Consider the following 16,211-nt stretch of genomic DNA (forward strand, 5'->3'; position numbering starts at 1 on the left):
TTTTGTTATTATATTATTTTTTTTATAATTTAAGTTATCTTTCCTATCCAATTGTGCCTCGTATGTTAGAAGAATTGAGTTTAGATTACAATGCCTTAATGTTTGTAAATTAATTTTCTTCAATAAAAAAAAAAAATAATAAATAAAAATACATCCATGTTGCTATAACGCAGTGCAGAATTGAAGCACTATCACGTGACGCGGCTCCACCAATCAGATGTAAGCGCAGTCACAGTCACCCAGAAGTACTCCTGAAGTACTTCCGCCTGTCTTCTTGGTCAACACAGCTGCATGGTAGTGAGTAACACCTGACAGCAAGTCGCTTATAAAAACAAACATGCCGGGTCCAGACAGAGAAACAGACCTGACGGAGAGGATTGAAGCCTTCCTGTCGGACCTGAAGCGAGGAGGCAGCGGGACGGGTCCTCTGCGGGGCTCTGCGGAGACAGCCCGAGAGACCACCGCTCTGCTCCGGAGGATCACAGCCCAGGCTCGATGGAGCAGCGCAGGTTACTACATATGATACCGTCACTCTGTTCATTTAGAGAGGTTAACATCACAACAGTGCAGGGAGCTAGTGTGAAAGCTGTCATTGTGGCTGAACAGTGAGGACTGTTGCGTCAAACCTGTTGTGACTGCTGCAACATCTGTCAGCAGTGTGGTAATAGTGTAATAGTCTCTCTATTCATGAAGTTCACAGATGGAGAAGGTTTTATTCAAGGGAACGAGTTTCTAATAAAGTTCACTGATTGTGCAGAGAGACATAGTTGCTTGTTTTACCCCCATACCTTTATTTAAAGTCTATAGTTTTGACATTTGAGTGAACAATGCGAGATAATTTGTGGAAAATGAGCTGACAGAGCAGTGTGTGGTGACCAGTTTAAATTACAGAGGAGAAATAGTTTTTTGTTTTCTATGTGAATAAGTAAGTAAGCAAGTAAACCTTTTATTTATATAGCACCTTTTAAAACACACCGTTAAAAAGTGGTTCACACACAAGAAGAAACATCAAGCAATGATGCAATGATGTAATGAAAATTACAATATGACACACAGAAACAGTGAGAAACAGATCAAACAAAGACAGACAAACACACATGTGGATGAGGCCTATAGAAAGGCTTGCCTATAGAGATGGGTTTTTAGAAGCCGCTTAAAACAGTCCAGAGATTCAGCAGCTCTAATAGATTGATTCAAGAGAGTTGGGGCTAAGACAGAAAAGGCCTGATCACCTTTTGTTTTGCAGTTTGAGCGGGGGATGGATAAAAAGCTGAGATTAGAGGATCGAAGTGTTTGACAGGTCGAATATGGAACAAGGAGATCAGCAATGTAACTGGGGATGAGGTCATGCAGTGCCTGTGAGACAGGTCACTCAAATAAGTTACGAATACAAAGAACTCTATTCATTTCAACAAGATGTGCATACAGTAGAGTAAAATCTATGTGCATGGAGGTGCAAATGAAACTGCTAACTGACAGCAATGCATGTGAAAGATTATAAAGAGTCAAATGTTTCTTTAGCAATGAGTAAACTGTACAGAAAGGTGCATCTGTGTTGCTATGTGTTACACTCTCCGTCCATGTAAAGTATGAATGAAAAGCACACATTAATTATCTGTAAAAAAGTATTTACAGATATCCTATTCCATCTACTCTGTTTCAGGCGATCTGATGGAAATAATCCGTAAAGAGGGGAGGAGAATGACTGCGGCCCAGCCGTCAGAGACAACTGTTGGTAACATGATCAGACGGGTGTTGAAAATCATCAGAGAGGAATATGCCAGGTGAGGATTTAACAGAAACCAGTCACTGCACTGGAAAAGGTTATAGATTAAGGTCATTGATTATACACACTCACATGACCCATGGATATTATGATCTGGATTAATTGCACATACAGTAGGAGGCACGTATACTGAAAAGTCCTGTGAGAAGATGCTGTTAAGTTATATAATCAAAGCAGTGTCCATTTTATTATGGTTACATCCTTTCTGGGTTTTGATTTGTCTTTTGAACATGTGTTGATTTGGTCTCCATGAGTATGCCATCAACCAGTCTAAGCATTTAACAACTTGAAGCCCAGGTTTAACAATTTTTAACCCTTAGAGACCTACTTAGACTTGTTTTATGTCTTTTTGTAGAGGGGTAGAGGGAGTCTTTAGGGGGATATAACAGGTCAACAGTAGATGTCACATAGAAGTGGTGTACATCATCTGAAAGCTGGGAACCTGAAGATTAATTTGAGATGCAGCTCAGCACTATGTGTCAATTTGTTCTAGTCATAAACCAGAAATAAACATAAATTAATTGATTATTTAATTAAAATAAATTGTGAAAGTGTTTTAAGGGCTTAAAACATTATGATAGAAGTATATGATGATCATTCCCATGCTCCATTATGTCTTATAAGTTGCTGCAGAAATTTTTTGGGTTCATACCATTTGTTACACAGATTTGGTGCTAAATTTAACCATTTTTTACCACTCAAGAGTTGATGAAAATGATCAATAATCCCTCCAGAATACCACATTAAGACGCCAAAAACCTTGAGGAACACCATAGAAAAAGCCATGCTGTGATTTGCTATAAAAAACTTTTGACATTTAGAGATTTCTGCAAGAACTGCATTTTCCGTCGATTGGATGGCGAGCACTTCTGTTCTGGAAACTGCTCAGAAACCCCCTTATTGTCATTCTACCTAGGAAAGCCATCCATCCTCTGAATGCTCTAGATCTTTAGTTTGTGGTTGTAAAGATTCATGAGGCTGTGATTATCCTAGAGGTCACCACAGGTCATTTTAAACAGTGAAGTCAAGTTTAAAAAAAATAAAAATGGTTTCACTAAAATGAAATGACTTCTATGAGGACTAACATTATCACACATGAATACAGCTGTATGGTGCGTTTCTGCAAAAAATGTCTGAGCTTTGCACAGTTCCTCTTTTCTATGAGCTTGTTTTACTGGTTGTTTTCTTGTAGATCTCGAGGCAGCAGTGAAGAGACGGACCAGCAGGAATCTCTCCACAAGCTGCTGACCTCTGGAGGACTCAGCGAGGAGAACTTCAGACAGCATTTCACCGCCCTCAAAGCAAACGTCATCGAGGCCATCAATGAGCTGCTGACGGAGCTGGGTACGTTTTTTTTTTTTTCTTTCTTTTTAACAATCAGGTAATTTATCAATCAGCTGGTATTCATTAATTAAACTGAAGTGTATTTATTCTCTGAGGTTAAAATGTGTTGCTGTTTCTCCCTTTACCACTTCACTTTTCAGAGGGAACAACCGACAACATTGCGATGCAGGCCCTGGAGCACATTCACTCTAATGAAGTCATCATGACTGTTGGCCGCTCTCGCACCGTGGAGGCCTTCCTCAAAGATGCTGCACGCAAACGCAAGTTCCACGTCATCGTGGCAGAGTGCGCCCCCTTCTGCCAGGTAGGAAATACACAGCGAAGACACAAGATACACAAAATTGTGTTCATGTAGTAACAAGACTCGGTCAAAACCGAGTATACTGTATGGCTGGACCGTGTACACGTGTACACTAGGGGAAGCGCTGCTCCACTCCACTGGCGGCCTGCTCGTAAACTTTCTGTTATTCCGTCTAAACAATCCACCAAAATCTACTTCTGAAAAAATTTTAAGCGACAAATAGGCGATGCCACAGCTGAATCTCGTTTCATTTTAGAACTAGGTTACCTAGTTTTACAGCTTGGTCCAAGTTTCCTGAGCTGGATGCATTACGCTGGACAGGCTCATTTGCATAAAGTTGAGATTTTTCAACTTTTTCAACAAATCCAGACGCTCTCCAACTCGCCGCAACACTCCCAACACTCGGCCGACCAATTGTGTAACTTCATCAGTCAGTCACTCAGTGACGGGCTTTTGCGTTTGTAGGGCTGGCCCTCTGCGGTCCAGCCGAAAACAAGAAAATCTGGTGTTACTGACATTAAAGATTGTTGTAATTTTGTATTTCTTTGTTCACCTCTCACCAGGGACACGAGATGGCAACCAGTCTCTCAAAAGCTGGCATCGAAACAACCGTGATCCCAGACGCTGCCATATTTGCAGTCATGTCTCGTGTTAATAAGGTATGTAACACCACAGAAGAAAGAGTCATGTCAGAGCATGTGGGTTAGTTAACCTGTGTGGGGATCAAGGTTATAATAGTTTTGACTTTTTTTATTTCATTTTAATTTAGTTTTGGCTAGTTTTCAGTGCGTTGGCTAGTTTTAGTTTAGTAGTAGCTTGTTCGCATACAAAATACATGGTTGGTGAACTGTGTAGGAATGGCCATAATGTTTAATATTTAATCTTCGCACCACCAGAGGCCGATGTGAAGCAATTGAAGCATAGCACTATCTCCTAGAATGTCAAGTCCTTTCAATTTCTGTGGTTCAATGTTGAGAGAGTTGGAAATTCATGCTGTCTTTTTTTCGGTAGTGATAAATTATAGCTAAAACTGAAACGAATTCACGTTCATTTTTATTTTGTTTTTATTAGTTTTTAACCAGGCAATTTAAAGAATATAGTTTTAGTATTAGTTTCAGTTTACTAACAATATTTTTCACTGCTTATTTTCGTTTTAGTTTCAGTTTCAGTTTACTATAATAACCCTTTTGGGGATCTCTTTTCAGGTCATCATTGGTACACAGACAGTCCTGGCGAACGGAGGTCTGCGGGCCGTCAATGGGACACACACTCTGGCCCTCGCAGCCAAGCACCACTCAACACCGCTGATTGTTTGTGCTCCCATGTTCAAGCTCTCGCCTCAGGTAAGAAGACACTCCAATCTGCCACATTTCTATCATTCCTGCTGACAGCAAAATGACAAAGAAACTATTTTGCATCCTTAGTTCCCAAATGAAGAAGACACCTTCCACAAGTTTGTCTCTCCGCATGAGGTGCTTCCTTTCACTGAAGGTAACGCTGACATTCCTCACAAAATGCTTTCTTTTCAACATCTGTTTTTAAGCCTTTAAAATAATTGTTCCTCTTTTGTATAATAATATCCAAAAGTAAATTTTCACTGCTTACAATTCGTATTTCAGGTGAGATTCTCTCAAAGGTGAACGTGCACTGTCCGGTGTTTGACTACGTCCCACCGGAGCTCATCACACTGTTCATCTCCAACATCGGAGGACATGCGCCGTCGTACATCTACCGACTGATGAGCGAACTTTACCACCCAGAAGACCACGAACTTTAACCAGCGGAATTAACAAATAAATTAAATAATGATTGATGCAGTCATTTGTGTTTCTTTTGATGAGGTACGGTAAGGAGTTCTTCAGAAATATACTGCTATATATCAGTAATATGATGGCATAACTGACTGTAAATATGTCACAGTAACTTACTGTGAAAGTAATGCAACTAGCAGCCAGTAATTTACTGTAAATTTACAATCAAATATATATGGTCGTGGCTAAAAGGTAACACGCAAATTGCGAAACTCTTGCGAGATGGTCATGGTTAGGCATTGACCTTGAATAATTAAGGTTACGATAGGTCGTCGGGCAGCAAGTTTTGCAAGAGTTTATGCAAGTTTTTGCAATTTGCGGGTTACCTCCTATACATGACTAATATTTGTGTATTCTTCCTCTATAGACAGTACTATATTTAGCATTTTCCAGCTAATCCAAACTTTTTTTTAATTGTTTATTTATCCTTAGAAGTAGGAGAATTTTCTCAACCCATTAAAAAACACTTAATCCTTCGGTTTATCTGAACAAAATCATCAAATTTGGAGATGCATAGTTTTCACTGGACAGGAAATGTATGGAAAAATTGTAATCTGAAAAGTAACTTTAGCTATCGGAAAAAATGTAGTGGAGTAAAAAGTACATTTGCCTCTGAGATGTAGTGTAGTAGAAGAATAAAAAAATTGCATAAAATGGAAATACTCAAGTAAAGTACAAGTACAGGATAAACAGGAAGGCAATCCAGGCACTCCAAATATCAAATAAGTGGCAACGAGGAAGAGAATATATTAAAAAGCCTTTATTGTAGCGGCTAAATCATTTAAAAAGCCAACATGCCACAATAAACTGAAAGTGATCAAACAGGCTGAATGAAACCCCCATTATACCCGATTGAGCTTCATGGCTGAGAAATGTGTCCTATCAAAAATATTCAGTGTTGTTGGTGTAGTAGCAGGTGTCCTCCAGGTGGAGGTGGTGTAGAGCAGCTGGTTTGTGAGGGTTTATCATGAGAATAGGAAGATGGTCATGGTTAGGCATTGACCTTGAATAATTAAGGTTAGGATAGGTCGTCGGGCAGCGAGTTTTGAGAGACTTTTTGCAAGTTTTTGCAATATGCGGGTTATCTCCCATACACAACCAATATTTATGTGTATTCTTCCTCTATAGAGAGTACTATATTTAGCTAATGCAAGTTTTTTTTAATAGTTTATCTATATAAGAAGTAGGAGAATTTTCTCAACCCATTAAAGAACACTTAATCCTTCAGTTTATCTGAACAAAATCATTAAATTTGGAGATGCATAGTTTTCACTGGACAGTACGTGTATGAACAAATTGTAATCTGAAAAGTAACTATAGCAATATATAATATAATATATATAAATATATAATATATATTATATATATATAATATAATATATATTATATCATAAATATAAATAAATGAATAAATCATAGTAACTTAAAGGTCCTATATTGTAAAAAGTGAGATATTCATATCTTTTATATTATAAAGCAGGTTTATGTGCTCTATAAATACTGTTAAACTATCAAAACGCTCAACTTACTGAAATATACACACAGCCCATATTCAGAAATTGTGCATTTGAAACAAGCCGTTAGGATTTCTGTCCATTTGTGATGTCACAAATATACAATATTTAGACCATTACACGGTTTTAAACATAAACATTCTAAATGTGTCCCAGTTTGTTTCCTGTTGCAGTGTATGTGAATAACATCAGCTGACAGGAAGTAAACAGCTTGGGTCCATGCATGGACCCAAGCTGTTTCCTAGCAATGCAATTCCTTTGCAATTCTGTTGCAATTCCATTAAAACGCACTAAAACGGAGCGTTTCAGACAGAAGGTGAATACAGGTATATTCAGGCAGACAGTACGAGGAAAATAAAATTGTTTTTTTTAACATTACAGCATGTAAACATGTTCTAGTAGAAACACAAAATACAAGTAAGAACCTGCAAATGAGCACGATATGGGACCTTTAAGTAAAAACATTCAAATGTGAGCACAAACTCACTGTTTTATAGCCTTTTTGCCTCTATATTGACATTACTTTGCAGTAGAATATTACAACCGTGACGTCTGGTTGATCTCGCAGTGCGCACTCTCGCGAGATGTGTGCAGATCTCGTTGGGCAGGTACAACCCGGACCACATCACCTGCGGGGCTATCAGCAGGTAAGTTCAACATCACAATGAAATAAAGAATTACGTAATTATGGGCTATGTTTAATGTTAGCAATAGAATACTTCGGCACAGGTAACAATAAAGGTTTTATTAACATTTATTAATCACTGGTTTAATGCCTTAATCCCTGTTTGTGCCTGCAGAGCCTCATTCAACTCAAAACGTTTAAAGAGTTTGAGCAGTGTGACAGAAAGAGGCTGAGAGGACTGGCTGCTTTGAGGATGGACGTGCAGAGAAGTTGAGCTGATTGAGGAGGACTTCACGGTTCATAAAGCTCACAAAATGCCATCCATATAACAGGTGAATATAGGCTACAACAACACACTAATTGTGGCTGCAGCTGCTGTGGAGTTTTTATTGTTCATTGTCAATTGCTTTTGTTTAATTGTTTGAGTTGTGTTTTCTTTTCTGGTTAAATCCAGTGAAGCTACACAGAGGAAGGTGGTTGTAAAGGGCAATATTTAATTGGATGATTGCCCATGATTAATCATGATTAATCGCACATTTTTTTATCTGTTCAAAATGTACCTTAAAGGGAGATTTTTAAAGTATTTGAAGTGGCAGTAGGCAGTATATTTTTGGCATATTGGGCAAAAATTCCATAATAACCTTTCATCATATTGTAATTAAAGTGTTCCGAGAGAAAACTAGACTTCTGCACCTCCTCATGGCTCTGTTTTCAGGCTTTAGAAAATCTAGCCCGTGACGGGAGACTTTGACCAATCACAGGCCATTTTATTGAGAGAGCGTTCCTATTGGCTGTGCTCCGGTCATGTGACCGGAACTTGGCGTTCCTTCGCCAGATTTAACAATGGCATCACAAACTTTCTAATTTTACAGCTAAACCGTGCACTACAAGATGATTCTGGGCGTCACAAACTTTCTCATTTTACAGCAAACAGTACACTACAAGATGATTCTGGGCGTCACAAACTTTCTCATTTTACAGCAAACCGTGCACTACAAGATGATTCTGAAAACATTTGTGGCGAGAAATAGGCATTAACGTAACATAATATTGATTCATATTTGATCAGCGCTGCCTAGTTTGACCATTTGGTTAGAATCCACGAGGGATTGACAGCCGGCTCTCATAGACAGCAGCTGGACAGCAGACCTCAGATCAGTTCTTTACTGCTTGTTTTCCTCCGGTCTTGAAAATGGCCATGCCAGTTTTTCCTCCTTTGGAGTGTTATTCTCAGCCCAGTTTGCAGCGTTATTTAGCCTCCTTTGCGACAAGCTAGTATTAGTAGTTAGAAATACCCGAACCAGTCTAATATATTCATTGTGTCTTTTTTAATCGTGGAATGTAACTCCTCGTTAAACAAAATTCCCACAAACAAAATATGGACAAGGACATGACCTCAGAGTCCATAGATAGAAAGAAAGAAGTGTAATTGTAATATCTAACCACAAGGTGACTCCCCAACCTGCTTTATTCCAAGGGATGAAACAGCTCAATCCACAGGGAGCTTTACTGTGTCTGCCAAGTGTAACGTGTTGAGTGGTTGGATGTGAAGGCTTGGGATGAGGGTCAGAGGGGAGCCTGAGAGGGGTTCAGGCACCCCGCTACGGTCTAACAGAGAGAGTGTATTGTTCTCTGACCTAAATTTATTGACCTGGAACTGCAGGAAAAAAAGGTCTTTACTCTCCACTGCCCCACACTCGCTGGTCAGACCATGACATCATCCAACTGTCAAACAGCATTTTCTGACAATTAGCCCCTCTGAAAGATTAAGACCTAGAACTGCAACCAGCAGGGTAACATATCTGGTCTCGGTTTATAATAGATAATCATAATGATTCATCCGACTTGTGCTGAATAGATTGTGGCTGTGACTGCCTAGTTAATGGTGAAACATCCAAAGAGAGAGTCAATCTGACTCTGAATCCAACACTTTCATTTTCCTGATGTCATATCAGACATGAAGTTGAGTTATTTATTAAGGATTCTGCCTCTAACAGCTAGAAAAGGTTCATAGTCTCCTGGTTAGGCTGCAACTTTAAAGCAATGATGACATTTTCTCTTTTCATTTTCCAGTTTTCACAAATGAAATGAAGACAAAAAAATATTTAGAAAATAACCTACATACACTTAATAAAGGAAAAAAAACAGAGGGTGGGTTATCGACATTTGAAAAGAAAAGTAAAACAAAATGTTGCAGATAATTCAATAAAAAATGAATGTGATCTAGTTGATTTAATCGACAAATCTGTAAAACTGAGTTTCAAAAGCATCACTTTAAATCTTGTGTTTATGAGCGATGTGCTCATAAGTTTCTAGGAAATAAGATATTCACTTCGAAAAAAGCATAAAAAAAATTACTAATGGACTAAAGAAATAGTTGAGAAACACCAAAACAAGGTGGCAGCCCTACAAAATAGATTCTTCCAACAAACACCAAATCTGGTTCAGTCGAAAATAAAGCCTTAATTCACCGAGTTAGATAACCTAACCCACTGTATCGGCCTTTGCCGGCCTCTTTTGTGCTATTAATAGCTCGCTGAACGAGTCTGACACTAAGCAACGAAGGTCGGAACAGACCTATAAAGCTGCGGTGGGTAGAAATGGAGTAAATATGATTTAGAAAAAAATTTTTTATAAAACGGTCACTATATTCTGACAGTAGTGCATGAGACTGGTAATCTGAAAAAAATCATGTGGCCTTCTTCGGTGCCCCTAATGGCATCAGCAAGATTTCACAGACCGGAGGAAAACAACCAATCAGAGTCGAGCTGGAGCCTTGCCGTCTCTGAGCAGCTGTCAATCACTCGCAAACTCTGATCAAACGGTCAGACTAGGCAGCGCTGATCAAATATGAATCAATATTCTGTTACTGTAATGTCTATTTCTCGCCTCAAATGTTTACAGAAACATCTTGTAGTGTACTGTTTAGCTGTAAAATGATAACATTTGTGGCCCGGCAGCCATGTTGAGATAAGTTGAGGAAATACCAAGCATCGGTCACCAGCTGGAACAACAGCCAATAGGAACGCTCTCTCTCTGAAATGACCTGTGATTGGCCAAAGTCTCCCGTCACGGGCTAGATTGTTTAAAGCCTGAAAACAGAGCCATGAGGAGGTGCGGAAGTCTACTTTTTTCTCAGAACACTTGAATTACAATATGCTGAAAGGTTACTATGGAATTTTTGCCCAACGATGCCAAAAACGTTCTGCCTACTGAAGCTTTAAATTAGGCATAGATCTACTATGAGTGGAGATTCAGCAACTGGTTTGGCAATTTCTCGCCTAAAATTTGTTCAGAAACATATTTTGGAGGTGAAACTACTAGCATATTTCCCCTGTTTCCAAATTAGGGGACAAGAAATGCATTTGTGCACATAGCTTTGTGGGGGTTTTAGGAGCATGGAGGACACATACATGCATCCTTGAAAATCCTCTGAATGTAGTTCTTAGTCCTTGGTAGAAATTCAAAGAATCCTTGACATTGGAACAGTCCTTTGGCGGGATTCGATGCCGTAGCATCCTTGAAATTCAGCCGTTAAAGGATCCTTGCTTGACTTTGAGAAACACCCACTGTATTACTGCCCACAAACACTAGTTAGCTGCGTGATTGTCAGTCTAGCTTCATGCCTTTGTGCTCCAGCTATATGTTCCTGATCTACCTGCCTGCCTCGTCCCTTTTGGGCTTTTTGCCTTCGCCAGCTGCCTGTCTGTCGCTTCCTTCTGGCCTCAACACACAAAGTAGACCTCACTTTTATCTGTCTGACTCTGCCTTTGAGTCTCTGCTTTTGAGTCCTCACCGTACTCCCTCCACATTTCGATCCGACAGAAAGACACACTGGTGTTCCTGTCTTTGGCCAGCAGCAGGCTCATCATCAGCATCTCAAACACATCCAGTGGCATCATCACATTCATGGGTGTGTCTTGGCGAGATCCCGCTTGTCATTTTTCTGCGCTCATGAGCTCGTCTTGGTGCGTTGAAGAGGAGGAGGAGGAGGAGGAGGAGGAGGAGAGAGGCAGATAAATCTCATTCTCTTTTTCATCACACTGACTTCATTCTTCACAACCCTTTGATGAGACAGGGGAGCAAACCTGGGTGGAGTCTGGAGATTTACGGCCGACAGAAGTGTGCAGGCCATTAAAGCCCAGCGTCCTGCTAATGAACAGTCAGTGCAATCACACTGAGAGGAGTACAGTATGTACAGAGCTCATCGATCCAGTGTCATCCTTAGGGACGTGTAAGCTGTAGTCTGACCCTGTCACACGGAAGGACAACAAGATTCATCTTTATTTTCTAATCATGGTAGATTATATGATGTTGGATATCTGACCTCAGACTGCATCTTATTGTGTGATGGTTTAAGTTTCAAAGCAGAAATTCAACAAGACTACATCAGATTTTGGGAGTCATCTGCAAAATAGCAACAAAATCCTCCCTGCATGGTGTGAATGAATGCATCGTGCTTCCCCCAACATATACACACACACACACACACACAGCATCATTATTCCCCTTACCACCCCACTGGGTATTGACGTGCAGCCGGCAGCCCCAGCTGTTGCCTGGCGATGCAGAGCTCCAAACTGTGCAGCGTCTTGTCATCAGAGTGGTGGCGTCTCGTGGGAGAGCAGAGATGAGTGCTGTAATTAGCGGGGGAACGAGGCCAGCGGCAAGCCGAGTGTTCCTGTGGGGCCCCCGGAGGCCTCAGGGGACTTTAAGACGCGTGGCTAACCTGTGGGGCTACCTGTGGCTTTTGGTGCAGCGTCAAGTGCTTATTTGTTGCATCTAAAGCAATGAAACCCCTTATAAATGTTTGGAGACAGTATAGAGGTGAATGTTTTTTGCTTTTGTCAATAATTATCAATTTCGTATGATAATAACCAATAAGAATTAATTCAGAATTTATGTCAAGGCTGTCAACATATGTGCCTGAGTGGGGCACCCTTTTTCTCAGTTTCGTGCCATTTTAAAATAAAATATCTTTTCTTTTTGGACTGTCAGTCAGAAAAAATAACAAATTTACAGTGAAAATGTCGATTTGAGCTCTGGGAAATTGTGTTGGGCACTTTTTCATTAGTTTCTGACATGTTATGGACTAAATCGATCAATTGAATAATTGATAGATTAATCGATATTGAAAGTAATTCTCAGTTGAAGCCCTAAAATGTGAAGTGTAGGTATGCCCTGTCATCATAAAAATGGTTTAATTTTGGTCACTTGTTGTGGGGATATTTTATTTTATTTTATTTTATTTTATTTTATTTTATTTTATTTTATTTTATTTTATTTTATTTTATTTTGTTTTGTTTTGTTTTGTTTTGTTTTGTTTTGTTTTGTTTTGTTATGTTTTGTTTTATTTTTATTTAATTTTTTTATTTAATTTTATTAGTTTATTCGTTTAGTTTAGTTTTATTTAAATTAATTTTTTTTTAAATTGAATTGAATTTAGTTGAATTTAATTCAATTTTAGTTTTATTTAGTTTAGTTTAGTTTAAGTTCATTTAATTTTAGTTTGGTTTAATTATTTTATTTTATTTTATTTTATTTTAAATGCAATTTTCCTGACCACCAGATAAAGCTCACAGAATGTCTTGTTACTCTTATACTGTCAGCGCACAATAATAAATTACTTGTGTTTTGTGTGTGTGTGTCTGTGTCTGCGTGCGCTGGTGTGTGCAGGTGTATGACGGCTGCTTCTGCTCCATCTGCGTCTGCCGCTGATGAGTAAAGCCATGAAATAGATCCAGCTGGAGATGTGCGGAGGAGACTGAGGCCTCCTGGGAAATCATCCACACCTCCACCAGCACCGTGTCCACTTCTTTAGCACCCCAGAGAGCCATCAATAAGTGGGTAATTGAATTTTAAGCACAAACACTGCCGTCAAATGAGCGTCGCCGGGTGTGTGTGATGGGGGGATGTTTAGCGGTGTGAACATGGCGAGGCTGTCATCCGGCCCTCGGGGGGTTCGCACAGGAAGGATGAATGTTTAATCCATTAAATAACAATTACAGCCTGTAATGGTCCAGAGTGGCTGCTGCAGGGAGGGAGGCAACATGGCTGAACTGCTCACGTGCCTGAAAATGAGTTTGCTTCTTCATGACACAAAGCATCCTTACATCACTGTGTTTGAGTGAAGCAGCATGCACATACAGACTTAATGAAGCGTTTTATTTTGGGAGCAAATTTCGGGGTTTTAGTAACCTTGAGGGAATTCACGTATGTAGTAAAAAACGTACACATGGTAGATCATTTTTAGGCTGATTCCAGTATTTTTAGACTCAACATATTTGAATTGGACTACAATAAATAAAGGATACAGTATTTCTTCACAATAATGTTATTCCTGGCAGTGCGGAGAGTGCTTTGAAACTGCTTTTCAAATAGAGTAGGTAAGACCACTTTATTAATTCCCAAAGGGGAAACTAGTTTGGTCACCCATGCTCAATGACAAATAACACAAGAGACACAAGTCAGACGGGTAACCTCAGACAACATATGAAAGACTAGAGCTGCAACGATTAGTCGACTTATCGACAGAAAAATATTTTGATAAATGATTAATCGTTAAAGTAATTTTTCATGCAAAAATTTCAGAAAATGTTATCAGCCTCTCAGATATGGAGATTTCCAGTTGTTCTCTGTTTAATATCATATTAAACTGAATATCTTTGGGTTTTGGACAAAACAAGACATTTAAAGACATCAACTTGGACTTTGAGAAACTGGGATGGACATTTTTCACTATTTTGTGACATTTTACAGACCGAAGATTAATCGATTTATCTGGAAAATAATCAGCAGATTAATCGATAATGAAAATAATCGTTAGTTGCAGCCTTATGAAAGACATACTGCAGCGGTGGTAACACTGACACACAAACAAACAGATACTCCAAGTGGACGTCAGCTCAGGAGCCTGCCTAAGCACTAAATACAAGAAAACAATGCCCGTGTTTCAGTGATGCACTTATAAACAAAATTCATAAATTACATTTCAATACATGTGAAAAGCTTAGAAATTATGTAAAAAAAAATATAATCACTCAACACACTTTTTACTAAATTACTAAAAAAGTTTAACAGGCAGTGACCTTCACTAATATTTAACCAGCTTGTAGACCTCTATGCAGGTAAACAAAACGTTTTATTTTATGGGTCTTTATGGGTCTCCTAGGAAGTTTCCTGGAAATGAATTCAATTAAAGGAAAATACAGGCAGTTATATTGAGTTAATTAATTGAGCTTAGGGGTGTTGTGATATCCCGGTATTGATGATAACTGTGATATTTTAAAAAAATCAAGTATTGATATCATGTTAATAATACACATAATAATCCAGCGCCTCTAAAATCATTTCCGTTCTCGCTTTTTGCGCAGTTATGGTTACAAACTCTCTCTCCACCTCCCTACACTCGTATTTTGAGTGTAGTGCATTCACCAAAAAAGAGACAAAGCACACAATAAACAAAGTTAAAGATAAATTCGACTGATAGCATTATTCATATTTTTGTCTTTCAAATTTTCTATAGATATCGTGATGAACTCATTATCGTGACAGCCCCAGACCGTTGATGTTGAAGTTGATGTCCTGCCAAATTTCAATAAAACGTACAAAAATATAATTAAACAACTAACTCAATAAATGAAAAATCTAAATAATTCAAACATTTCTGAACAATTTTTTGGTGTCTTGGGTGGACTTCCCTCATGACCTCAGTATTTATAAAATCCTGGCTACGGCTCTGTAGCCATTCCAAGATAAACATCTGATATATTTTTACTTGTAATGTTTTACTAATTGATTTATCACTGCAATAACTGTTCAGGTCATCTATGCAGCTCATTCAATCAATGAGGTGCAGATTGTTTAATTAGTCGCCCACTTGACCTTTTGCAACACCTTACCAGATTCATTCCTCAGTATTCATCCTCTCGTGTGTGTTATGTGAGTGTAAAATAGCCCGTCCCCTTTGAGTGAAAATTAGATTTTAGTTTGTGGTTATAAGTTCTTTCTCTGTTATGAAGCAACCTTGAAAAATCACTGTGTAACTGTAGACTTATATCAAAGGTGATGCCAATGTTTTATTCAGTCGACTGAAAACAATATCACTCTTAAGAATAAAAAAATCAGGCTCTTGTCTTGTGAGTCAGAAGTGAACAGATGTTTTGAAGAGATTACATTTCCACTCCGACTGTAAATTAAGTATGTGGACTGCATGACAACATCATTTTCTGGAGTCTGAGGTTGCAAGTGGGAGGAAAACACGGGGTATTAATCCCAGGGAAATCATAAACATTTTGGAAAAATGGAATCAAAACTCTGTTCATTGTCAAAAATAACCGTTTCATGTGGATCAAAAAAGTTGGCTAACCGGAGGAAGGTCACAGTTTAAGACTTGATTATTCAAATATTCTAGAAAATGTCACTTGAATTGAGAAAAAAAGAGTTACCTGGAAATCAAACAGAAAAGAGTTCACACGCTCTCACATTTTTAAAATGCATCGACAAATACAATGACAGATTAAATCAGGGATTGGCCAAACTTTTTTGATTGTGGGCCATATCCAGAAAAATATAAGGAGTCACGGGCCAAACAATAGTAAATGCGTAGTTTTCAACCAGTTTCACCAAAAGAAAATCAGTGTTTCTAGACCACAAAACCCCATGTGCCACAGAAAATTAACTTTCTATCAAAATAACGCAACACTACTAAACAGTTTAACGTTTGACATTACAGTAGTTTATTGGTGTCCCCACATATTATATAAAGTATTTTTGCATCTGCTGCTAAAGTGTCCACTTAAAATATTTTTACTTTATGTGTTTAAATCTG

General features: G+C 38.7%; 2 protein-coding genes across 4 annotated transcripts in view; both read left to right on the forward strand.

Moving 5' to 3' along the window:
* The first annotated feature begins 241 nt into the window (after positions 1–241).
* On the forward strand, positions 242–5,248 carry eif2b2 (eukaryotic translation initiation factor 2B, subunit 2 beta). Its single transcript, XM_074615894.1, has 8 exons — positions 242–509; positions 1,664–1,784; positions 2,979–3,130; positions 3,271–3,434; positions 3,995–4,090; positions 4,637–4,774; positions 4,856–4,922; positions 5,051–5,248. The coding sequence occupies exons 1-8, from the start codon at positions 338–340 to the stop codon at positions 5,206–5,208; spliced, it is 1,068 nt and encodes a 355-aa protein (XP_074471995.1). The 5' UTR covers positions 242–337; the 3' UTR covers positions 5,209–5,248.
* Positions 5,249–7,010: 1,762 nt separating this feature from the next.
* The window catches only part of LOC141755907 (acetyl-coenzyme A synthetase 2-like, mitochondrial), a 41,216-nt gene continuing 32,015 nt past the window's right edge, over positions 7,011–16,211 (forward strand). The window contains exons 1-3 of one of the 3 annotated variants that reach the window (XM_074615228.1): positions 7,011–7,403; positions 7,557–7,713; positions 13,058–13,228. Coding sequence is in view for 1 of the 3 variants with exons in the window: in XM_074615231.1 (XP_074471332.1) it covers position 13,224 (1 nt within the window). In the remaining 2 variants the exon portion in view is untranslated. The remainder of the gene's footprint in view (positions 7,404–7,556; positions 7,714–13,057; positions 13,229–16,211) is intronic. The other 2 variants (XM_074615231.1, XM_074615233.1) reach the window with 2 other exon arrangements.

Source organism: Sebastes fasciatus, chromosome 18 (genome assembly GCF_043250625.1).
Source record: "Sebastes fasciatus isolate fSebFas1 chromosome 18, fSebFas1.pri, whole genome shotgun sequence".
In the NCBI taxonomy this organism is placed as follows: Eukaryota; Metazoa; Chordata; class Actinopteri; order Perciformes; family Sebastidae; genus Sebastes; species Sebastes fasciatus.

Bases quoted from the DNA above. Each gene is read 5' to 3' on its own strand.
- eif2b2 (XM_074615894.1), top strand. From the start codon at position 338: ATGCCGGGTCCAGACAGAGAAACAGACCTGACGGAGAGGATTGAAGCC. The intron at 3,435-3,994 runs GTAGGAAATACA...ACCTCTCACCAG, and splicing joins AGTGCGCCCCCTTCTGCCAG to GGACACGAGATGGCAACCAG. The intron at 4,091-4,636 runs GTATGTAACACC...ATCTCTTTTCAG, and splicing joins TCATGTCTCGTGTTAATAAG to GTCATCATTGGTACACAGAC.